The sequence below is a fragment of the Acinonyx jubatus genome, chromosome A3 (genome assembly GCF_027475565.1).
Source record: "Acinonyx jubatus isolate Ajub_Pintada_27869175 chromosome A3, VMU_Ajub_asm_v1.0, whole genome shotgun sequence".
Taxonomy (NCBI): domain Eukaryota; kingdom Metazoa; phylum Chordata; class Mammalia; order Carnivora; family Felidae; genus Acinonyx; species Acinonyx jubatus.
Window position 1 is genome coordinate 81,018,736 of NC_069388.1, and position 24,748 is coordinate 81,043,483.

General features: G+C 49.1%; 1 protein-coding gene across 3 annotated transcripts; it reads left to right on the forward strand.

Moving 5' to 3' along the window:
* Window positions 1-509: 509 nt before the first annotated feature.
* On the forward strand, window positions 510-23,579 carry CEP68 (centrosomal protein 68). 3 transcript variants are annotated; one of them, XM_027072332.2, is made up of 7 exons: window positions 510-651; window positions 11,139-11,544; window positions 13,163-14,689; window positions 16,344-16,466; window positions 18,880-18,976; window positions 22,312-22,484; window positions 23,374-23,579. In XM_027072332.2, the coding sequence occupies exons 2-7, from the start codon at window positions 11,182-11,184 to the stop codon at window positions 23,395-23,397; spliced, it is 2,307 nt and encodes a 768-aa protein (XP_026928133.1). In that variant the 5' UTR covers window positions 510-651; window positions 11,139-11,181; the 3' UTR covers window positions 23,398-23,579. The 3 variants fall into 3 exon arrangements, with proteins under 3 accessions (XP_026928133.1, XP_053056650.1, XP_053056651.1); XM_053200675.1 differs by having other exon boundaries at window positions 22,312-23,579; XM_053200676.1 differs by lacking the exon at window positions 11,139-11,544 and having other exon boundaries at window positions 515-651; window positions 22,312-23,579.
* The last annotated feature ends 1,169 nt before the right edge of the window (window positions 23,580-24,748 follow it).

A 24,748-nucleotide genomic window follows, 5' to 3' on the forward strand; every position in this document is an offset into this window, starting at 1 on the left:
TCGTCCTGGACACCGCCCTCCCAACCCCGCGCTGGTGCCCGGTGGCACCGTTTGGGCCAGGGTCACACGCCTGCGTGTTAAGATGCGAATGCGAATACGCACAGTAAAAAACTCTGAAACCGCCTCCCTCCCCCCCCCCGCCCCGCCCCGCCCCGAGGCGGTGCTCCAGAAACACAACCGCGTGCCCTGCGCAAAAATGAATGAATGAACACGTGACTCAGAGTGCGACCTACACGCTGGGAAAGAGCACCCTTCCACACACCTCCAAGACTCCATGCCCCCGCAGGACCTGACTCGCCCAAAACAGGCGAACCTGACCCCCGAGCGCGGAAGGCGAGGGAAGAAGGTTGGACGAAGAACAGGCTTCCCACAGGCCAGAACGGCACGAGGGGCGGGCTCTTTTTCTAACAGGTCGCACATTGGTTGAGCCTCCAGCCTTAGGGCTGGGATTGGCCGCGACGCGCCAAAGGATGCCTCTGCGCGAAGAAGGGGCGGCCCCGAAGGGCGTGGCCGGGGCTCGGTCCCACCCCGGGCGTAGCGGGCTCGGGCGTGAGGGCCTCGGTCTCCACCTGGGACCCCCGCGTCGGGGCCGCAGCGTCGCGTTGCTGGCGCCGCAGGCCCGGTCAGGGAGTCCGAAGCGCTTGAGGCAAGGTAGGCAGCTTCCCGCACGGGGGTCGGGGTTCTGCAGCTCCCGCCCGCCCGGACCCTCTGCCCAGCGGTCGCTCCAGGTCTGCGAGGCCGGGCTGGGCGCGTCGCCGGGCCCCGAGTCCCCCGCCGGGAAGGGCACAAAGGCTCCCTGGGGGGGGGGGGGGGGGCAGGGGCGCCTCTTGCCTTCGCCTCCATTTTGCAGGCGGCCCGGCGGGTGCGGGGCGCGGCGGCCGGAGGCCCGGGTTGGAAAAGCCTGAGCTCGGTGAGGCCGAGCCGAGGGGGCGCGCGTGTCCACGTATCCTCCGGTCCGAGCAGCTGCGCGTCTGGTTGGCCCCGGGCGAATTCACTTTCCCTCGCGGCCTCTCCCGGGCGTGTGTGCTGTTTACCCTGTGCGCTCGCCGGGGCCCAGGGAGTAAGGGGCTCGCGCTGCTCCCGGTCGGGGCTAACGCCGAGACCCTCTGTCACTAGCTCACGGCCCTTCCCACGAGAAAGATGGAGACGAATGATGCTTTCTTGGTGCCGTGAATGCAGCAGCCCCCGGCTGCCGAGGGGAAAGCGCAAAATGTCTTGCTTTTTTGCCTAGAAAGGCCACCCTTTTCGGCTGTCATCACTAGAAGTGTTCTCAGCAGCCTGGAGGCACATGCTCAGGCCCTTTGTAATTATTTGGTTGGGTTCGGTGTATTGTTTGTAATAAAAATGAGCGGAAACCTGCCAGTGCGGGAGCAGATTGGACCTCACTGGGAATTCCTCGGGGGGGGGGGGGGGAGTGGGGCCTGCACGATGATACGTTGTATTCATAAATACCCTAACAGCTCCCAGATCTAGGGTGGGAAGGATGTTGTTAAAATGCCAGGCAAAATATACTAGATCAGTTTGCCGAGGGTTTGGTTAAAAGAAGTACAGGTCACCACTTCTCATCCTGTTGCCTCCATCACCTGGGTCAATTCTAGACCACTCAGTACTGAAAAGAGCAAAGAACTCCGTTTCACCTCTTCTGAAAAGCTTTTAAAGCTCTTCCCCACCCCACAGCTAATAATCTCTTGTTCCTTTAGGCTACCTTCTATTGCCTCTTTTTTTACAAGCATCAAGTTGTGTGGTTTCCTCAGCTCCTAGCACAGTGCTTGGAACAGAGAAGGCACTCAGTGGATGAAGCCAAAAGAAAACAGAAAAACAGCAGTGTAGCCAAAAGTTGACAAAACAAAAATTTTCATTCCTTTAATTTGTTGGACCAGTTATTATTACTGGTTAGGGAAGCTGTTGACTTCTGGCTCTCTTAAGTCAAATCAGGCTTTATCTGCCAAGTTACTAACTCTGGATACATTATTTAACTTCTCTGTGCCTCAGCTTCCTTATCTGTAAGATAGGAGTTATAATAGCACCTACTCCATGGGTTCTGAGGATTAAATAAGATATTGACATAGGGGTGCCTGGGTGGCTCAGTCGGTTGAGCGTCCAACTCTTGGTTTCAGCCCAGGTCATGATCCCAGGGCCCTTGGTCGAGCTGTGCCTAGGGCTCCACAGTGAGTGTGGAGCCTGCTTAATATTCTCTCTTTCCCTCTGCCCCTCCCGGGGTTCCCATGCTCTTCCCTCTCTCTCAAAAAATAGTACAAAAAAAAAAAAGATATTGATATAAAGTGCTTAGCATAGTTCATGGCTCAAAGAAAACGTTCAGGAGCAGTTAGCAGTTGTTAGGATAAAAATAAACAGATACTTCAATAGATTTACTAGTATTAAGTATCTATATAGTACTTGACCCTTCAGGGTCTCTCTGCCTTTTAGTCCTTATCTGTGGCTTGATTTTAAAAAGTCCTTAAGCCTTTCGTGATTTTCCCCCCATAGCAAAAGAATTCCATAGGAGACTATCTGTTATTCATTTAGAGCCTTACCACCCACTACAGATTGATGAAGTGCCAGATAATAACTTGGCCAAGTACTGCAGTAGTAGCTGATATACTCTTAATGTGGTCTGATACCCAGAATGGTCCTGTAAGAGCAGAGGAATAAAACAGATGGGGCCTGTTGTGGCTAACAGGAAATCTTCAGGATGATTGGTTCAGCCAGAATGGCAGAGCTTGCGGAGATGGACTTGGGGTGGCTTCTTTTCTTAGAACTTTGTTCACATGAAGAAACTGTCTCCTGTCTTTGAAGTTGTTCACAAACACTGTGAAAAGTGGAAGAAGCCTTCTCATTGGCTTTAGACCTGTTTGCCAGACCTAGAGGTGGCAGATACAACCCCTAGGGGCTATTGCCTCACTTCCAGGTTTTCCTGTACCACTTTCTGGGGGCAGGAAGCAGGCCAAGTTGTACGTTTCCTGTCAGCTGGAGGTCCCCTTGAACTGTGTTGATTTCTCTTAAATTATTTGGAGTCATCGAGACAAATGCTGTCTCTTTTTCACTTGTAACTATCACAGGAGAATTCTGGTCTCTGATTCTGTTTTTAATGTAGGCATAATGAATCTTGAATCTTTTCTAGGGAATACGGTTCTTTCTGGATACGCCTTTCCAGCTGTAACATACTTATAATTAGCTATTATATTAAAAAACTGCCACAGATGTGAACTTTTTCTAGTGTCCTATTGCAAAGACTTTAAGGACATGGATCATAAATTTCCTTCCCAAGTGTACCTGGCATAAGATAGGCAATCACTGGGGCACCTCGTTGGCTCAGTCAGTAGAGCATGCAACTCTCGATCTTGGGGTTGTAAGTTCGAGCCCCACATTTGGTGTAGAGATTACTTAAAAATAAAGCCTTTAAAAAAAAAAAAAAAGAGAAGCACTCAGTGAATGGTTACAAAGCCACTGTAGTGGTTCCTTTCCAGCCTGCTGAAACAGGCTTACTGATTAACCTGGTGCTCCTGAAACATTACTAATCGCTGGAGATCTTGCTCAAATGCAAATTCTGATTCCAAGACTCTGGGGTGGAACTTTAACATCTACATTCCCAACAAGCTCTGAGGTGATGCACATACTGCTCGTCTGTAGACCACACTTTGTAGAAAGGTACTAACATAAGTACTTGCATTTGGTTTTTAGAAGTATTGCTAAAAACAGATTATGTTTCCTTATGGGTTTGGATTTATGATCTTTTTTTTCCTATTATGTTATTCTATTTTTAACAATTCTTTTTTAATTTTTAATTTTATTTATTTATTTTTATTTTAGAGCATGCAAGTGGGGGAGGAGGCAGAGGGAGACCAAGAATCTCAAGCAAGCTCCACACTCGGTGTGGAGCCTGAGCTCTAACTCACAACTGTGAGATCATGACCTGAGCCAAAATCAAGAGTTGGAGGATGCCCAATCGATTGAGCCACCCAGGCACCCCTGTTTTTAACAATTGTTATATTTTGTTCCAAAAAATGATTTGAGAAATCATTCCAAGGTACTTTCAGTAGAACAAGATTTTTCAATAAAAGTAATTGAGGCAGATAGGTTGAAAGAAAAGTAGGAGGAAGTCAGGGGTGAGAATAGTATAAAAGGTGAGTGCCTTTCTGTCCTAAGCTTTTTGCTTGAGGAGGATTGCAGATTTGGCCCTGAGCTTCCTAGTAGTCAATGCAAAGAGGAAAATTTTATCAGTTTTGCCAATACCTATGAAGTGAAAACAAACTGGCTGTTCAGTGAAACAGTTGTTTTTGTTACTGAGACCAGAGAATTCTCCAGTGGTTTCTCCAAAAGAGGATCCTTTGGTACAGTGAGTGACATTGTTATCAGTCTTCGTACATGTGACCTGACTACCTCACAGAAAATGCCCAGGACAGTAAAAGCAGTGGCCTCTGGAGCTGCAACCCTGTATGCCAGGGCCAGCTTCCTTAGACAGCAGGAGAGATTTTTGTTACAGGAAAGCCGTTTTTCTGCCTGCTCTATGGTGGGAATAGAGGATACGGTTGTTAACATGTTGAGTCCTCCACATCCTTGTAGTTTGAGTTTTGTTGGATGGGGACAGTTTGCGGAGGAGGCCAGAGAGCTTGCGTTCCAGTGGACGGGAGGCTGGGAGCTCAGCCAAGCTCCTTGTAGATGTGGTAGTTGCATCTCTTTTGAGGCCTTCTGAAGACCTGCTTGATGAGTTAGAAGACTGGCCTTGCTGCACGGCTGTCTGGTGGTCCCAGTCAGCCTGTGAGTGAGCGAGTGAGAAAGTGAGGGGAGCAGCCTGGCCACAGCCCTCCCACCAAATTGATTTAGAGGGAGCCAGTGGCTCCTCCTCAGACCCTGGAGGACTGTCTCTAACTCTAAGCAGAACAGAGGGAAGTCGCCCTAGGAGGAAAAAGAAAGGGGCTGCTGGTGCCCGAGCATCCTGAGGGATGGCATGAGCCCATTACCAAGCCACGGGAAACACGTTTACCCTCCATAGCTTTGAACCTCTTCTTCCTTTTCACTTGGCTTGAACCTTCAAAGGAGGTGGACGCGGCGCTCAGGGTGACCTGCCCCACAGGGAAAGACAGGGTCGGTGTGGGACTAAGGGACTTGGGGTCTTCAGCCAGGGAAGGAGCAGGTAGAATGGCAGTTGCTCTTAGCTGTTGACCTCCCAGTCTCAAACCTGTGGCTCAAAGCCACAGCATTCCTGGCACCCACCCCGCTCTGAGGCAGGCCCTGGCCTCTTGTGACTGCCCCTTTTGTTGGCCTCCCCCACATATATATTTACCCCCAACATGGTGCTTCCCACGCCTGGATTGGCTTCTGCCTTTAAGCTTCTTTCTCCCATAAATTAGTTCCCCCAGAAGCTTTCCAACAACCTGAGGATGTTGGATCCTACCCCGCCCCCTCCCCTGTTCCTTGTGGGCAGTTTTATGTTTTTAGGGAAAGAGCAATAGTACTAAGAGCCCCTTTGTCTGGTTCTCTGGCCAGATTCTGCCGCAATGTGTGCATGGTATTTGCCACCTATACCTGTGGCCTCCTGTGAAAACACAAACTCCTTGCTTTTGTGACAGAGGCTTGCTCTGTCAAGTATACGTAGTCTGCATGGCTGGTACAGGTGGCTGGCTGTGTGCTTGGGTATAGAGATGGGCCTTGCCTGTACACAGCTTCCCTGGCAAAGTTGGTATAAATCAGATTATCTCAGAGGGAGGTTGTGATTTAATGACTCCTGGAGATAGTCTTTTTTTTTTTTTTTTTTTTTTTTTTGGCAGGTAGTCTGTTTTTGATCGGAGGAGGATTGATCCCTGGTTGACCATTCCTCTCTCAGAATGGTTTAGTTAAGAGAGGGGCATCATCCCTCCCCCCTAATTCCCAGCCCTCCTTTGTCCATCCTGGATGGGAGTGAGTGGGAGGAAGGCCTGGCAGCTGTGACAGGGCTGCACGAGAAGGTCAGATGTCCAGGCTTACAGAGTTAGCGTTGCCACATACGTGACGTGTGAGCGTATTTTTACTGTAGGGCAAGCGGATGCCAAGCCTACATCACTCCTAATTATATATATCTGGTAGGTCATATGGCCTCTGCCGGAGACTAATGAAGAATTTTAATAGAGTCCAGGTGGTTGCTACCATATCCTGAAGCTTATGTGGTTTGTCTCTTGGTTTGGCCAAGGACAGGGCAGTTCTGGGATGTACAGATTTTTCAGATGGAGGGTTGAATTCATTGTTCATTGTCTATGCTCCGAGGGCTCCAGGCACTCATTCCGACCTTGTGGTTCTTCCCTGGTAGGGAGGAGGCCGGCTAGCTCTCAGGAACTCTGTAAGAGAAGTTAATCTCCGAGCAAGGAGGCCCCCCACAGAGTAAGTAGTAGGTTTTGTAAAGCTGTTGACCTGGGAGACAGTGTTGGTTCAACACCACAAGTCATATTCATGGTCCAGAGCAGACCATTTTGAAATGGTCTTTGAAATGGGTGCTTTGAAAAGGAGTTAAGCTGCTTCTCATTGGAAGTGTCTAAGTGGAACCCCTACCTCCGTCCTCACCCCAGAAAGTTAGAAGAAATGATGTGCACTGAAGCTATAGAAATGAGGGCTGGACCTTCATGCAGTATTACAGCTGCCCACCTGGCAAGCGTGGATGGAGTTGAGGCTCAGAAATCTAAAACTTGTGCATTTTCTAGGCCACTTCATCATGTTTGATGTTTTAAAAATGCCTTTGCTTCCAACAGTCATCACTTTCAGTTTTCCCTGATTATTTCTATCCCGGTTGACTCTTACAGACTTTGAAATCTTTTCTTTCACATGTATCTGTCTCCTCATAACTTGTGGAGCCAAGGGGAGAGCATGATTTGGTAGGCAGATTAATAAGTAAGATTAGGAAAAGACTGTTTATCCAGACTGAGGAAATAAACCTGCCTTTTATGATGTACTGTTTCCATGAAAATCATTCAATCTCAGACCATCTTACCTGCTTGCTCAAGGGCCTCTGGCGACAGTTCAGGTTTGTCTGTACACTTGAAAGTTACCTAGGGTGTCTTCTAAGTAGCTTATAATTCTAGCTCACCACTCCCAACCCCCCAGAATAAATGGATAGCTTCTTTTTGAATAATGAGGTCCAGACAGGACAAATTAAAACTACATCATCAAAACAAAGACCGATCATTTGCACCCTTTTTTTGCCCCAGCATCATCTTATTTCAGCCCTCGTTGCAAGACCACACCCTTTTAGTGGAGAGAGAATTAGTCACCCATCAGGCCTGACTCTAGCCTTTGAGAGAGTTTCTAGGAATGGAGCAACAGTAGAAGTTGAGAGCTACAGGTTAGATTTTCCCAGTTCATGGTCTCCATGAGTTTTCTCTAGTTGCGAAAACAGAATTTGCCTGTCAACAGCTTCATGTGTAGTTTTTTAACTAGCCACAAGGTGAGGATGTGGCTCCATGAACATGTTGCAGCAGGACTTGGTCACTCATCTCTTTGTCCTGTCATTCTCTTCCCTCCTTCATGTACTTCTCTGCTTTGTAACTTGTTGCCTTTGGGCAACAACAAGCTCCAGAAAGAGCTTGGGTTCTGGAGTCACACAGTCCTGCATTTTAAATCTCTCTGAGCCTTGGTCTGTCTCCCCCTCTGTGAGGGAAGATAAGAGGACCTGCCTCCTGTGGGAAACTCACTCTGGCATGCTGCTGGTTGGGGTATAAATTGATGCCACGCCTTAGAGGGCCACTTGGTAACGTATGCCGAGGTATGTGCAGGTACCCTTCGCCTCAGCAGCTTTTCTTCTGGATGTTTCTGCTGTGCATGTGCTAGCATGCATGCAAGAGATGTGTGCCCTTGATGGTTCTGTTTGGTCAGTTGTTCGTTGAAGCATGGGTTGTAATAAGGAAAGATTGGAAATAATCCCAGTATTCACAGATAAAGGGACAGTGACACTTTTAACATGGAATATGGTACTGGGCAGTGATGTAAAAGAAAGAGGAAGCTCTCTGGGTATTGTTGAGAACAGATGTCCAAGATACTGTGTGTGTGTGTTTTAGAGGAAAAAAAAAAAAGGAAAGAAAGCGTTCTGAACAGGGTGTCCTGTACAGTGCTACTTTTATGCAAAGAGGGAGAAGGATGAAATAGATTGTTGTGTTTGCTTGTACATCAAGAGCTCAGTGAGAGACCTATGTACAGAATTAATGAGACTGTTTACCTGTTTTTATGGGAGTATCTAGTAGTAAATATTTTGCTTGAGTTATATGAGAAACTGGATGCTTTTTCTCTCTCTGTTGGACTCCTTTGTTGCCTGTAAGGTGACTTGTTACACTGATTCTGTGCCCTACACTCCCTCCATGACACTGTTGGCACCAGCTGACCCACAGCACACTCCGTGTGCCAGGCACTGTCTTAATGCCCTGCATCATGCAGGAGCTTGTTACAGTGAGGAATGGGGACAAGGACAGAAGGAGACTTATATCTGCAGTGCATTTTATATTTCATCCACAGATTACCTGTCAAAAAAATTGTTCTGCCCCGTGCAGCGGTTGTGAGAAGAGAGTCAATGTGAATTGTGTGCTCTGCTTTAGAGTCACCTCCGAATGGGTCTGGAGCCTCGTGTGCCCAGGCAAGCAGAGTAGGACCCTTTTCCAGTACCGGGCGGGGTGTTCTGAAGACATTACTGTGCCCCGCCCGGTTTCCCCGGTGTGCAAGCTGAGCAGGATGAGCCCCAGTCTTCAGCCTCCGCCTTCCCCGCTCCTCCTGGCACCTCCTCTTGCTATCACTGCTTCTCCTGGTCTCTGAGGAAACAAGGCTATTTTTGTCCAGGTTCTAGCTTTGAGGTTCGCCCAGCGCATTCCAGGTGACCGCCAAAATCCTGGGCACTTTTGCTTCCCTTGTTCCCCTTCCAAATCTTCTGGGAGTCGTTCCCTCCTTCCAGCTTTTTGGCCCGGCCCCATCCACCGGTGCCCCCAGGGGCAGTTGTTGCGTATACTGTTAGGCCGAGGGGAGCTAGCCTCTGTCTGTAATCCCTGAAGCTCTTACTGGAACAGGCCTGTTTCACATTCAGCTCCCAGATGGTTCCGTCTCCCCCCCGTGAGTGCTCGCCCCGGTTGTCCCTCACCTGCCTGCCTGCCAGCCGGCCCAGGGCTCTGTCATATGCATGCATGCTTTGTGGCCATTACCACTGTCACCCACCTGGGTTTCCCTCGGTGCGAGTTAATCATAACCCCAGCTAGTGGGAGAAGAGCTGCTGCTTGCTCTCTCTCTGGCAGGAATAAATCGCTACCTGCTCCACTGCCTGGGATGTGGTTTCTGTGCTTTGAGAGAGGGTCCTGCCTCCTCTGCCAGGCAAAAGCAGGCACTGTATGAAGACCCTGGGCTCAGCCAAGGCCCGAGCCTGCCCTGACTTGCTGTTCCCTACGGCAGAGCGGTCAGAGCCAGGCCAGAGCTGCCTGCTGATGGGAGTACTGCAGCAAAAGAACTGTCGTGGGGCTGGCCCAGGGAGGGCCCAGGCCGGGCCCCTTACCCCAGTGGCAGTAAGCCAAAGGGACAGGGACGAAAATGTGGATTTAAGCCTGGTCTCTGATTTGGACCTGTATTGACCCTCCTGGGCACCTGGTGCTGGGGCTGGTACAGGCCATATAAAAGCAGAGGACAAAATGGTTTGCTCCTGCATCCCCTTTGGAAGGTTCTGGGGCCAAGGAAAAGCCAGACCTGTGTTCTCTTCTGAGGAAATAGACACCATTTGTTCTTTCTTTTCTTTGGCCAAAAAAGGGAGAGAGGGAGGGAGGAAAGAGGTTGTCCTTAATTTTTTTTTTAATGAAATATAGTTGACATATTAGTTTTAGGTGTACAACATAGTGATTCAGCAATTGTATACTTAACAAAATGCTTACCACGATAAGTGGATAAGTATGGTCACCATACAACATTATTTCAGTATATAGATTATATTACAATATTGTAGACTATATTCCCTATGCTGTGCTTTTCATCCCTGTGACTTACTTACTTTATAACTGGAAGTTTGTACTTCTTAATCCCCTTTATCTATTTCACCCATCTCCCCCACCCGCCACCTCTCTGGCAGCCACTAGTTCTCTATAGTTATGAGTCTGTTTCTTTTTGTTGTTGTTTTGTTTTTTAGACTCCACATATAAATGAAAACATATGGTATTTGTCTTTCTCTGAGTTATTTCACTTAGCATAATACCCTCTAGGTCCATCCATGTTGTCATAAATGGCACAGTCTCATTCTTTGTTTATGGCTGAATATTCTTGGTAATATTCCATTGTATGCACCATATCTTCTCTGTCCATTCACTGTGGGTGGACACTTAAGTTGTTTCCCTGTAATGCTGCAATAAACATGGGGGTGCATGCATCTTTTCAAATTAATGTTTTCAGTTTTCCTCAGTAAATATCCAGAAGTGGAATAACTGGGTCATATAGTACTTCTATTTTTAGTTTTTTGAGGAGCCTCCATACTATTTTCCCCAGTGGCTGCCCCAGTTTCACTAATTTACATACACTGCACAAGGGTTCCCTTTCCTTCACCTTGTTGCCAACACTCGTTATTTCTTGTCCTTTTTGTTCTAGCTGTTCTGACTGGTGTGCGGTGATGTGTCATGGTTGTTTTGTTTGTTTGTTTTAATGTTTTGCTTATTTATTTTGAGAGAGAGAGAGAGGATCCCTAGCAGGCTCCTTGGTGTCAGTGCAGAGCCCAACAGGGGGCTCCATCTCAGGAACCATGAGATCATGACCTGAGCCGAAATCAAGTCAGATGCTTAACTGACTGAGCCACCCAGGCGGCCCTGTCATGGTGGTTTTGCTGTGCATTTCTCTGATTAGTGACGTTGAGCATCTTTTCATGAGTCCATTGACCATCTGTGTCTTTTTTGGAAAAATGTCTAGTCAGGTCCTCTACCCATTTTTTAAATCACATTATTTGGGTTTTTGGTATTGAGCTGTACGAGTTCTTTATATATTTGGATATTAAACCCTTATAGGATACACGATTTGCAAATATCTTCTCCCATTCAGTAGGTTACCTTTTCTTTTTATTGGTGGTTTCCTTCACTGTGCAAATGTCTGTCTTAATCATTAAAAAGCAAGGTTTCCTGGACACAGATGCAGAAAATACATCTTTTTTTTTTTCCTTTCCCATTTTGTAGAGAGCTGAAGGCCTCAGGGGAACACTGACCTAGTGACATCTCAATGGCTTTGGGAGAAGAAAAGGCGGAGGTGGAGGCCCCCGCAGACACCAAGGCCCTGTCCTATGGGCAGTGGAGCTGCAGGGAGCAGGAAGTGGACACCCCAGGGCTCACGAGCGGGGAGCAGGAGCAGCCACCACACCTGGAAGCTGAGGGCGGGCTTGCATCCCCAGTGTGGGGAACAGAGGGGCTACCTGCCCCTGCCTGCTGTGACAGGGCTGGCCCCAGCCCCTCTGGAGCCTACCAGCCACAGGCCAACAACACCAGAAGGGAGTCAGTAGCTGGTAGATCTAAGCCTGCTCTTGGTTGCCTGCTTCCTTCTGCTGGCCCGGGGACTGGAGACCTTTTGCACTCTGTGGAAAGCCAGGTAGGTAATAAGGCAAACGGGACTTTAGATTTAACTAATGTGGTCATTTGGCAGTATGTTCTAGCATTCTTCTCACCCTCTTACCTGCTTTCCCAGCTTCTGTACAAGGTGGGGACTTAAGGGAGTCTGGGTGTGATGATTTCTGATTTACAGGCTCACCTGGAGAGTTGGGCCCTGGGGACTCTGTCCACAGTGTCTCCTGTTCCTCAAAAGTGTGACTGGTGACCTTGTGAAGACTGGGGATGCTATGGCCAAGATCTATTGCCCAGAGGGCTAGACCACGGGGCCGTGTCTTGTTTCTGACTTGGTGATCTGAAGTCTTCAGGGGGAGCCCTGAGGAGACTTGGGTCCAGGGCTGTGGGCTCTGAGACTGGATCCCCTGGGACCCAAGGAACCTGGCAGAGGCTTGGAGCCCCCGTAGTAGGCGGAAACCGTCCTTGGGGAAGAATTTCTTGCACCTCCCTGACTGCAGGGAAGCCTTGCCTAGTACGAGTCACATGGATCAGGGAGTCCTCCTTGACTCTGTGACCTCAGACGTATCACCAAGTCTTTCAGGCCCTCAGAAAGATGAGGGCCTTGGGAAGGTGACCTGAATGATCTGTCCCTTCCGGCTCTGGCATCCTATTATGTTCTGCTTGCCAAGGCCTTCCATGGGATGGCTTTGATCTCTTTAGTATCACTCTGGCCTCGGCTGCTGAATACTGCCCCATGCAGTTCTGTCCTGTGAGGATGCTCTGAGTATGCCTGTCTGGGAGAAAACAGAAACTGGACCCATCTGCCTGGGAACCAGGGGTGGTGGGAAGTTCAGGGCACCCGTGAGAGATTCAGTGAGGCAGGAAGCATATAAGCAAACATAGAAATGGGCTATTTTGTGAGCTTACTAAAAATGGGCTGCTTGTTGTAGTACCTGTTGTTTGTTGAGCTCTTACCCTGTGCTTTTCACATGTGAGCTCCTTTAATCCTCATGTCCTGAGGAAGTGGTACCGTTACCATCCCCGTTTTACAGATGAGGGAAGTGAGGCCCAAAGTCATACATCTGGAAGGTGGCAGTTAGGGGTTGGCATCGAGTCTGTCTGGTTCCAAAGCCCACGCCTTTAACGGGTGTGCTATCCCGCCTCCCCCGGGCACATTCTTCGCTGAGCAGATTAAAAACTCAGAGGGAAGAGGCTGAAACGCGTGACTCGCTTTGCCAGCGTTCAGTTCCCGCAGGTGTGAGCGGAGCAGGGTGTGGCCTGGTGGATCGCCTGCCCGTTGGTTTCGATGTTTCCTTCACACAGTCAGAGGTTTCTTCTGCCCGGGATGTGCTTCTCAGAAGTTAGGTGGCGGGCTCCGTAGCACGACAGAGCTGTGGTAGTTGCACCTGCTCTCTGCTTGCATGGAGGCCAGAGGGCGAGATCGGTTTGGGGAGGGCAGTCTGCTTCCCGGAGCACGCAGAGTTTCCGTGCCGGACACTAGCCGCACACTGTCCGGTTCTTGCATCGGATAGCGGACTCTGATTTCAAGACCTTTCCTGAATATCGTCTAGGCCCCCAAGGAACATTCCAAAGTTGTCCTTTAAGAACGAAATTTGGTTTGCTTGCTTTTACTTGACTGCTTTTTCTTCCCTCTGTCGTTACAGATGGAGGAGACCAGGCTTTCTGCCTTAGAGGAGCTACCTCAGACTCTTACTGTTCCCAGAGCCACAGGTCTCTGCTCAGGACATGATGCTGATACCGAAGATGACCCGTCCCCAGTTGAGTCGCCACGGGCGCTGGACCTCAGCCAGCAGCCTCACAGCTCAGGTTTCCCTTTCCCGACAAGATGGAGGTCTGTGGTGAGCCAAGGGACTGCTGTTCCTCAGTTCTCCAGCCGCAGCGTCTCTGCCTCCTCCCCGGGCAGCAGTCTCCAGGGTCACCAGGAGAAGGCGGAACCTCAGAGTTGCTCCATTGCCAAGGTCTCATCCTCCCTGGAGCTGGCCATGCCCCACTCAGCCCCCTCTGTGGGGTCAGGGCCACGGCTCCAGTGGTCACCACAGCCTGCGTCCTCTGGGGTTGATGCTCCTGGGCCGGGCAGGAGGCGCCTCTCCTTCCAGGCCGAGTACTGGGCCTGTGTGCTTCCAGACTCCTTACCTCCTTCCCCTGACCGCCACTCCCCACTCTGGAACCCGAATAAAGAGTACGAAGACCTGCTGGACTATACTTACCCACTCAGGCCCAAGCCTCACCTCCCAAATCACCTTGACAGCCACGTGCTGGCTGACCCTGTGCTGCAGGACTCGGGTGTAGACCTGGATAGCTTTTCTGTTTCCCCCGCGAGCACCCTGAAGTCACCCACTAATGGCTCCCAGAATTGCCCATCAGCAGAGGCCTCTGCCCTGCCATTCTCTAGGCCCGGAGATCCAAGCCTTAGGCAGTGGTCCTCTGGCATACCCCAGAAGCAGGGCAGTGTGAGGTTGGCGTCTTGTAACCAGCTCACATCTACCCCCAGAGCCCCGGGCGGTAGGGATGCTCCTTGGGAGAGCAGAGAGCCAGCCCCAAGGGGTGTGAAGGACTGGCTTGGGTACATGGGCAAGCACCCTGAGGCGGGCTCTCCCCAGCGGAGGACATGGGAGAGAGGGTGGCCCTTGCCCAGGACAGAGAGAGAGAAGGGAGCCAGCCAGGGTGTCTGGCACCCTGCCTGCACAGAATCTGGATGGAAACCAGAAGAGGAGGTGGAAAGTGATGACGAGTATCTCGCCCTGCCCGCTCGGCTGACGCAGGTTTCTAGTTTGGTTTCACATCTAGGTTCCATCCCCACCTTGGTAACCCTGCCCACGGGGGCTGCCGAAGGGCAGACCTCCCTCGACGTGTCAGACAGCGATGGGCCAGCTTCCCTCCCGTCGGACTCTAGCCAAAGCCAGCTTCCTTCTGAGGCTGCCCTCAGAGGGTCCAGGGGCCCTGCGGGCCAGAACCACCGTTTGCTCTGCTCCTTCATCCATGCGAGGGGCTCTGCAGGGGAAGGCGGTCTGGGGAACAGCCAGGCCCTGGGAGTCTCCTCTGGACCCCTGAGAGCACACTCTTCTTTGCCAGCTGTGTGGGATCGGCATGCGTTCTTAGACCTAGATGCTGCAGGGCAGCCTCCTGGGAAAGGAGAGCCCGGAAAAGAATCACTCGTGCAGTGTGTGAAGGTAAACTCCACGTTCAAGAGGCTTTGCCTAGAGGGAGCTCTTCTGCCAGTGCACAGGGAATAAAATTTAGTGACCTTGAGCCCTTACATGTGCCGGGCACTGTGCTGTGCCTTAGTTTACTTGATTCTCACCCCTCTGCCCGATAAGGACTATTGTTGTCGTTTCACAGTTGGGAGAAAGGCCTTAAAGGGGTAGGTAACTTGCCCACCCAAGGGCTGGAGCCTAAGCTTAACCATTACTCCTGGCTGCTTCCTAGAGCTCTTGACCTTGAGGATTAAGAGGTATTCTGCACGAAAAAGGTCTGGGCTCGATTGTCTGAACTAAACAATGGTAAATGGCTTTCTTGACTGCAGGACTTCTCAGAGCTTCAGTTTGATAAAGTGGTGGCACTTCGGAGTTAGAGTCACTTCATGTACTGTTTCCTAAGACATTTTGATCACCAAACCTCTTGTGGACTCATGACTCTCTGGCGATAGAATTAATACCCTGTGGAATGGGGTCGTCAGCATCAGACAGATCTGAATTTCAATCATAACACTGCCGTATTTGGAATTTCAGCTTAGTCTTTTGAGTTTGCTCATTTGTAAAATGTGGAGCCTTGCCTCTCAGGGATGTTGTATGGATTACAATGAAACTTTTTTTTTTTTTTTTAATGTTTATTTTAGAGAGAGACACAGAGTGCGAGTGGGGGAGGGGCAGAGAGAGAGGGAGACAGAATCCCAAGCAGGCTCCAGGCTCTGAGCTGTCAGCACAGAGCCCCATGCAGGGCTCGAACTCACGAACTGCAAGATCATGACCTGAGCTGAAGTCGGATGCTTAACCGACTGAGCCATCCAGGCGCCCCTACGTGAAATAATTCTTGTTGAGGGCTTTATATAGTCCCTGACACTAGGACGTTCAGGTATGTGGCTCTCTGCACATGGAGAGTCCCACATGCGGCCTTGTGTCCTGGGTGAGTGCATGGACACTGCACACACACAGCAGCACAGGTGGCTGGAAAACCTTGAACCCATGAGCCAATGCAGTAGATGTTTCCATTTGTCCCGTGAAGCAGGTAGGACAAATGTTAGCATGTGCCTCTTTTGTGATAAAAGACTGAAATGCTGCGAGGCAAAGTGCTTGGCTCATAGCCTCCCTAAGGTGAGTGGCCAGCAGGAGTCTAGGAGCCAAGTGCCCTGGGCATTGTGGGAACAGAACAGGGACGAGCAGTTGTAATTCACTTGGTTTCCTGCCATAGGTTCAAGTTAGTCGCGATTATAGTCATTATCTTCTGTTTTCCTCAGGGACAGTTAACAAAGTTAGCACTGGTGCTCACTCGAGAATTGGTTTCCATGGTTGGCATGCTTTTGGGCCATTCCCTGTCCACGGCCCCTCCCCTTAGCTGCTCTCTTCTCACGTGCAGAGCAGGCTTTTCTCAGCCTGTCATTTTTGCTGTCACGAAGGCTGAGGGGAGACAGCCAAGGTGGGGCTCTTCATATTGTGCTGGCGGAGGTCTGGAGTCAGGGTGGGAACAGGTTGGGGGGAGGGAGGGGAGTGACCCCTCAAGTGAGGGAACGCTCCAGCAAAGTGCAGTCTTTCTCCTAGCATCCCCTGGATTGAAAATGTAAACAGCAGTTTGGTCAGTAACACCATGTGTTCTTTTATTTGCCTATAGACATTCTGCTGTCAGCTGGAAGAGCTGATCCGCTGGCTGTATAACATAGCAGATGTCACCGACCACCTGATTCCATCCAAGTCCAATCTTACAGGTCTCAAGTCTTCTCTGCAGCTTTACCGGGTAATATGTGGTCCTGGCTTCTTAGCCACCAGAGTGGTGGCTAAGTACTTGATTACAAAGTAAAAGCTCAAATAACTGATACTCGGTATGTTATGGCGCAATTGACTGTTCTACCTGAAATCTAATCAGAGGTCCTTTCCAAATTCTTTTTGTTGAAAAACTGCAAAATGTAGGAGTTCTCTCCCAGGCCAAGAAGAGTTTGGAGAAAACCTATTCATCCTCTAATATCCTTAGGGATGATTTGTAATGTAATTTTCCAAATGTCTCAGGGATTAAGTATAGATCTACACTAGTCACGGAGTCACCAGTCACATGTGGCTCTTCAGATGAAGTAGAATTAAAGATTCCTATTTCTGTTACACTAGATACAATCACAAGTGTCTGGGCATCACATTTGTCTAGTGACTACCATATTGAGCAATGCAGATAGAACATTTCCATCATCACAGAAAGTTCTTTTGGAAAGCACTGACTGGAATTTGCTTCTGTGTGTTTTGTTTTGGGGTTTTTTGGTTTTGGGTTTTTTTTGCCTCTTTTTCATTAAGGTTCTGTTATTTTTAACATCTCTGTATGTTCTGGTTCATTTGACTTTAGATCAGGTGTATCTGGAATGATAGTTTGTGCCTGTTCTAGAATAATTATCAACAGGTCCCCCTTCATTCTCAGAAGTGTTCTGAATTGGAGGATAAATTATACAGTTATGCAAAGTATAACATTAACCTTGACTGAACTACCCAGAGGCCCGTAGCACTGTCTGGTTGGCCAAGCATTTTTAACCTCTTCTGAAGGAGCAGAGGTAGTTAGGAATTGTGGTCTGAGCCTGATGCTAGTCTAGAAAGGGTTTTCTGAGACAGTTTTTTGAATTTCTGTAACCTAATCAAGTGCCTTCAGGGGAAGATGTTATTGACCCTTTCCTCAGCCAGAGTAGCACCAACCCAGCCCCCCGGCACATCCTGGCGGGAGGGAGGATAGGCCTTTGGTGTTCCGGCTTGGAGCCGAGTAAAGTTTAGGGAGGGGCCTCGACTGGGTGGCCAGCTGTCCTGCCTTAGTGGGAGTGCTACTTCCTGCTGTGTGGAGAGAGGTGGCCCTGAGTTCCTTGCCCAGAGTGTGCCGGAGGGAGGAGGAGGAGAAGGCTGAGTGTGACAGCGCCCTCTGCGCCCAGCTCCTGAGTGTGCTTGTGTAGCTGAGCAGGGCTCACCCCTTGGGGGTCCAGGGGCAGTACCGCTGTGGGGAGAGGAAACTGCCTGGAAGTTGCCCTCAGAACTATCTCGGTGGTCTCTCCAGAGTGCCTCGGCCCCATCCCCGTCAGAGCAAGTGCCAAGTAGAACAAGTCCATTCCCTCCATTGTATCCCTCACTGTCCTTCTCTGCCTCACCTTCCAGGCTGGCCAGAACAGCTGTCTTGTTTTGTGGGTAGAACTGAGATTTGAGCTGGGAATTAACCCTCACAAGTCAGTGAAGACTGTCCCTCTTGTGTCACCACACAGCTGTGTCATAAAGCACGACAACTCTGTCAGCCCCTTCCCCACACAGAATGGTGCATGACTTATGAATATGTATGAGCTGCCTTGACCCCCGCCCCTCCCGCTTAGATAGCTCATACAAGCAAGTGTGTGTGTGTCCACATGTTGTTACTGTGACTCTGTCTCACTGTCTTAACACAGTAGGTTTATGGCAGCATATAAACTAGAGAATACTAAAGAATAAAATAATCAGCATAGGTATTAGGGCAAAAGAAAACTAAAGAATATGGTTAAATCCAAGAGTAAAATGATAACTTGAGAATGTGAACCACCAAGTTCTGTACCCTGTACTAAAGGTTGTCATGGATTTGACTTTACACGTCTTAGCGTTAAAGGAACATCAAAACAGTCGGCTATAATAAGGCTTGGTACCCACGAGGAGAAAAAAAGTCAGCTACTTGGGAGACTCACAGCTTCCCTGATGCCTTCCCCAAGGCCCAAGGTCTGCACAGAGTAGGACGTTCCGGGAAGAAGTGGGTCGAGGCACCTCCTTCGTGGCTCTCACTTCCCAGGTCCGTTAGAATAGAAGACATTGTGTTTTGAGAATCCCATAGCGAGTTGTGACTTTAAAGAAAACCCAGTGAGGTATAACAAAAAGAACCCCTGCCCCCCAATCTTTTCATGAACCAGGCTCTGCCAGGGAAAAGAACACTCTTTTGTCAGACTGTAAACAAAAGAAAAGATTGACTCTGTATTTATTTTGGGTTCAAAGAATCAAAGAAGGGAGAGTTAAACTAATGTACTGTTTACTTGGGGAATTCTGAAGATCGAGTGGGTTTGTCTTCCAGGTTAGAGGGGAATAGAACTACCTTTGCAGAGGATCATTTTGAGTAAGTTTTACAGAACAATAGTAACGAAGCTTTTTTTCTTTATTTTCTCATATGCTTTAAGCAATTTAAGAAAGATATAGATGAACACCAGTCCCTGACTGAGAGTGTCTTACAGAAAGGGGAGATTCTTCTTCAGTGCCTGTTGGATAACACCCCAGGTGAGATGCTTGAAGATTTGAATTGAGCCCGCGCTCCATCCCTCAGCAGCAGGTCCAGGGAGCCACACTGTCACTGGTAAAGACCCCCCTCCCCCCAACTGCCATAGATTCCTGTGGCTGCGGCCCTCCCACTGTCGTTGCCCCACGGCCACAGGGGGAACCAGTCACGGTCAGAAAGGTAAGTTGAGTAGAAGGCCTGGAGCCTGCAAGAGTGACACACTTTTACCTTTTCCTGGTAGTGACCTGCGCAGCAGTGCTGGTTTTAATCCAGCGGTCTTTGGTTCTCTGGTAGGATATACACAGTAGGGAGCCCTCAGGGGTTCCGCTCCTATCCCAGCACAGGCTGGACCCCTCTCTGGTTATCTGCTTTGTGTTCTGCCTTGAAGGAGACTTGTTTCAGCATCTGAGAGCAGTCAGTCTGTTCTAAGGGAGCAGACTAAGGGAAGAAGTGAACTGATGAGAGAGAGGGACAGGTGGATAGTGGTATACCAAGTAAGCTCAAGTTCATTCTGTAGGATGGACTCCCCACTTAGGAAAATGTGAGGTCACAGACATTAAGAGTATGCCTAAGCCTGCAGGGTGCAAGGATTTACAGTCGGCCTTGCTCTTGCTGAGGGCAGATGGGATGGGGAGGATGAGGTGGGGAATGCTAGCTTTAAAGCAGAGAACTGATGGATCGCCAAAGCAGCCCCTCATTTCCTAGAAGACTAAACAACCAAGAGCTAAAAGAGCCCATGTAGATTATGCCTCAGTTTTGGAGTGAGGTGTGGTTTATCCCGGGAACAGACCACATTGTCAAAGCTGGGCGGGGCCCTTGGGCTCGAGAGAGGGAGTGAGGTGGCACTATCCTGACCAGCAGCGGTGGGTTCATGTTAGGCAGGTGGTATAGGGTGGTTTCTCGACCTGGGCATTAACAACATCTTGGGCCACATGATAACTTTCTTTGTGAGGAGGGTTGTCCTGTGTGTTGCGGGATGTTTCGCAACATCCCTGGCCTTCGGCCATTATAGAACAGTACCACCTCCTCTCCAGTTGTGACAACCCAAAATATCTCCAGACATTTCTTCCCCTGGGGAGAAAAATGACCAGGGTTGAAAGCTGTGAACAGGCAGAAGGGTTTCAATGGGACAGGGAACTACTGAAGGATTTCTAGCGGGGATTATCCGGTGTGAATTATGTGAACCCTTGGCAATCCCCTGCCCTCAGGAGGCCTTTGTTTTGGCTCTTGCACTAGGGTTTTTTGGGTTTTACTGGGGCAGAATTCAGTATGCCAGCCTCCTCTGCTGCATGTAGTTACATCAGCATCGTGCTGAACACTGTGTGCCAGACACTGTGAAGTAGTTAATGTACCAATTTTTTTTCCCCATTTAATCCCAGCCTCGTGAGATAGGTACTCTTCTTACTCTCACCTCGGAGTTGTGAATTTGCCTGAGACCACACAAGGAGTGGCAGCCTGGCTCAAACCCCTTTCTGCCGACTCCCCCGCTGCTGTGTCTGGAAGTGCAGGGGTCTGAGCAGGAAGGGAAAGCCCTCCATACCAGGAAACTCTCCCAGAGGCCGCATGGAACAGTGGGCCTCTTAAAAAACTACAGGTTCTTTGACCTTCATTTAAAAACCAATCCAGTAATAGTTCTCGGTGCTTAATCTGTAATAACATTTCACTTTGCCCGGGTCTCAAAAGGAGTCTGAAGGTATTTTACTGCCAAAGTAAGGCATTTGGGGCTGCTGTGATTTTCAGATACATGCGCAGGCTCTTTAAGATGGACACACTGCCCCTCCCGTCCTTGGCTTGGACTAATGAGGAACTTTGGTGTCGTGTGAACATCACAAGTTCCCCTAGACGTGCACAGGGTTTCTCCAGCTATGTGTGGGACTGCTTAGCTCTCTGTGGGACGCACCTCCAGAGTCCGTAGAGCCTGGGCACAAGCACTCCTACCCAGTTTCATGGCCTGCTTCCTTCTGCAATCACCAGTGCAACTGTAGGGACAAGAACCAAACTAACTCCCCCTCCGAAATGTCCGTCTCAGCCTCCTGCCGAGGCCTCCCTGTGGGCAGCTGGCTTTTCGCTGCGCTTAGGCTCAGTGCTTGGGTGCCCGTGTCGCCAGTCCTTTCTGGAGCCCACACTCCTTAGCGGTGACGACTCAGGCTCCTGTGTGTATGTGTTCAATTAAAACAGGAAAGTCTTACTGGGAAAGATTACTTCGTTCTTACTCCCAGCTTTCCTTTTACTTGGCCCCAACCAAATACTCTAACATCCTAAGATAAATGTTTAGAAAAAAAAAAAATAAAGGTCCCTGAATTCTGACAAACACACAGGAGGACTGAGCAAAGGTCTGGAGGGGAAAATCCAGCCCAGTCGCTCTTACAGACGAGCTGTACCGTGCACCCTGGCCGCACTCCTCTGCCGGGCCTCGCCAGGACGGCACTCCGCCCAGATGACACGGCACTCATGTGGCTTCCCCGGGGGCCTGATCTCGGCACAGTGAGCCCATGTCCCTTCTCCTGCCACCCGTCTGCCAGCATCCCCTGCAGATACGCAGCTTCCCCTTTCCCTTCCGCTGCTGGCAGATGTTGCAGCTGTAGCAGGAAACCAGAGAGAGTGTTAACACAGCTGATAAAGGCTCAGGAAGCTAAAGCAGTCTTTGTGTTTCACAAAGGAAATAAGGTTTCTCAGAGAAAAACAAGCCTGCTGTGTGTGGTGCACTCTGAACCTAGCCTATCCCTTCCGCAAATGAACACTTGGCCTGTGGGAGGAAATCTTGGCCTTACTAACCTCTTGTCTTAGCCTGCTTCCAGGTAATTTTCTTTTGAAGTCTGTTCGCTTTGGGCCCACAAAAGGTTCACGAGCATTCCCAAATACGTTCCCAGACTAGCTGCATACATGCCAAGTAACAGTTCCCCAGCCAGTAGAAGCTGTTAGGAACCTGGCAGCGGGGCCCAGTGTCCTAATCTTGGCATATTGTTTCGTCTCATTTAAGCCTCCTGCCCCGTAGGGTCTGGGTGTGCCCTGTGTCTTAACTCTAAAGGTCAGAGGATGATAACCAGTCACCAGAGCACCCTGTTTCTGTGCCTTTTGGTGAATTACGTAAATCCAGTGAAGCCAGTGAGATTCTTTGCTCCGCTTTAATCATAAGTTAACACCACAGATTCTCCAGCTCAACAAACAGCAGTCCCTAGAGAGTCACCGTTAAAAAGAGTGGACATCCTGAAACTATTGCCACGTTCCTGTTTTGTGTAAAACACTGCACCCTTATATACGATTCTTCCAAAACACGCTTACATGTTGGGCGTTGGGGTTTTTTTGGGGCCTAAATGCTTTGAACCTCATTTGTTAGTGTTAAAGGATGTCCTCGGGAGGATCTCGAAGCAGCCCAGTGAGCTGGAGAGCCATGCAGATCGCCTGTATGATGCCATCTTAGCTTCCCTGGACATGCTGGCTGGCTGCACCCTCATCCCTGACAACACGCCAGTGGCACACAGGAGCACCGACGTGAAGGGGATTAGTCTGGTGAGTAGGCAACCCGAGAGAAGAAAACGTGTCCACTGGACCCCAGTGCCAGGTGAGGGTACAGAGCTCCTGCTCTAAAGGTCTCTTGGAAGACTGTTGAACCAAGAGTGACTGAAACAATGAGATGCTAGAAGACCCAGACGCTGAAAAAGGGAGATGCTGCCATTGCCAGGAAGAAGGTTGGGGGTCTTCCTGTGGGAAGCTGGCTCACTGAGGTGCTTTCCACTAACTCCGTTTCATCCCCACTGCCCACTAAGGACTAGGGTGCCCCATGCTCGCACTTCCGTGGCAGTCCCTTCACCTCCAACCCCTCAAAGACAACAGTGGCAGAACTCCTCTGTGCCTACTTTTTTATATGTCTGCGTCTCCAGTAGAGGGCCATTCTCAGGCTGCCTGTTCTGGAGGCTCTTCTGGCCCATCTTCAAGCAACTTACTGATAAATCCTCACCCCTCCCTTCCCAACAATGATCTCTGCAAACTCCCTTCTAAAAAGGGCTAGGGGATAGGTGGGGTAACGTGCCTTGGAGACTCAACAGTACAACTTTCTTTTCATCTTTGGGAAAGTCCAACAGGGAATGATAGGGAAAAGGAGCTGAGAGCAGAGGGGGTTTGTGCCCAGTGTGGGGCCGCCACTGCCCAACCTGCTTTCCCTGAAACTTCCTCTCCTGCAACCAAAATGTGGTGCGTCATTCACAGACCTTCTAGGTAAGACTTCACTGTGAAAGTAAAGGATAAAATCCAGGTGTGTCCAGGGCAGGGAGGCCCTGTACTTGCATCAAGGAAATCTGAGCAACAGTCATTGTAGTTCTAAAATGAACACAGTGCCTGCGGGTGTCCTTTCTTCCTCTGCTGCATTCTGCCTGTAAAAATGTTCCTCTTTCTCTTTCAGGCATCTTCTAAGGCAGAGATGTAATCTGTCGGCTAAAACCTGGCTGGTGGGAAGCTTTCAGGAAGCCCTTGTAAGAGCCATTTATAACACTGAAATCACAGGGGGAACTTAACGCTAATGTAACTAGTTTTAAAATGCCTTTCTCTTCCCTGAAGTAAGGGCTATTGAGTTCCTATCTTTATTTAAAATGAATCCTTCCAAACTAAGGTTTTCCTTTTGGTGCTTCTCAACAAAAGCATGTGGCTTTGCAGTTTTTGATAAAATAATGCTAATAAAGGCTTACAGGCCTATCATCCCCTTCAATCCAGCTAAAAACAGCAGAGCTCCTAAAATAGTCTACCTGCTATAAAGGTCATTTAAAGAAGGTTCGTTTGAGAGAGAAGGTACCAAATACATGGAATTCTCAGGCATACCAGAAGACCCAGGAGACTGAAAAAACTGAATGGCCAGGAACTTGAGTCTTTTCATAAACTTAAGCTTAGGTTTATAAATCCCCCTTGAAGATTTCAGAAGAGACTTTAAGTCTCCAAATCAATAGTTCTCAAATTATTTTGGGTTGTTAGGACACCTTTTAAGTTATCTTAGGGGCTTAGTAATGCTCCATCTGCCTGCCTAAGATCTTAAAGGAAAACGTGTCAGACATAGGGAACTGCTACTGAGCTTTGCAAGACTGGACCTGATTATCCACACCTAAAGGGCACCTCTAGGAGGACGCGTCTATCCACGCATTCCTACTCTGTCTTGGAAGAGCAGTCCAAGATCAGGGAAGAAGAGGGCGTGCGGTCACTAGGGAAGGAAAAAAGGGAAGTGTTTGGTTGCATGATACGTAACTTGATAGGGAAAAAAAGAAATCTATGGATCAACCATTTAAAGCATCAATTGTAAAGCTTTTTAAAGCAAAACGATCAGCTGTTGCTGGTAACCAATTCTGCAAAAAATCAAAACAAAACAAAAAACAACCTTTAAAACATTTCTCTTGTGCCATGAATGAACACGGAAGAAAGCATGTCGTCGTCCCGCCCACGTATCTGTAGCGTTATGGTGTGCTAGGACTTATGGAAAGGATTTTTTGCACTTAAACATCTTTTTTCAAACTCCTTCCAGATTCTCATTTGAGGAGGGTTCTTTTAAGAAAGGAAGAGCTTATGTTTATAAAAAATGCACAGATCATTTTAAATCTAAAGGTGACATTAGAACAATTATTCTCACGAGATTTCTGATACTCCTCAGAAGAGAACATTTAATACAAAATTACCTTCTTTAAAAGAAATTCAGGCCTTTAATCTTGGTTCCATAGTGAGATTTAAGATAAAACCCCTCCAGAGCAAATAATTCTATATGTAAAATTTCCTTAGGAACGACAGATATGTCTAAT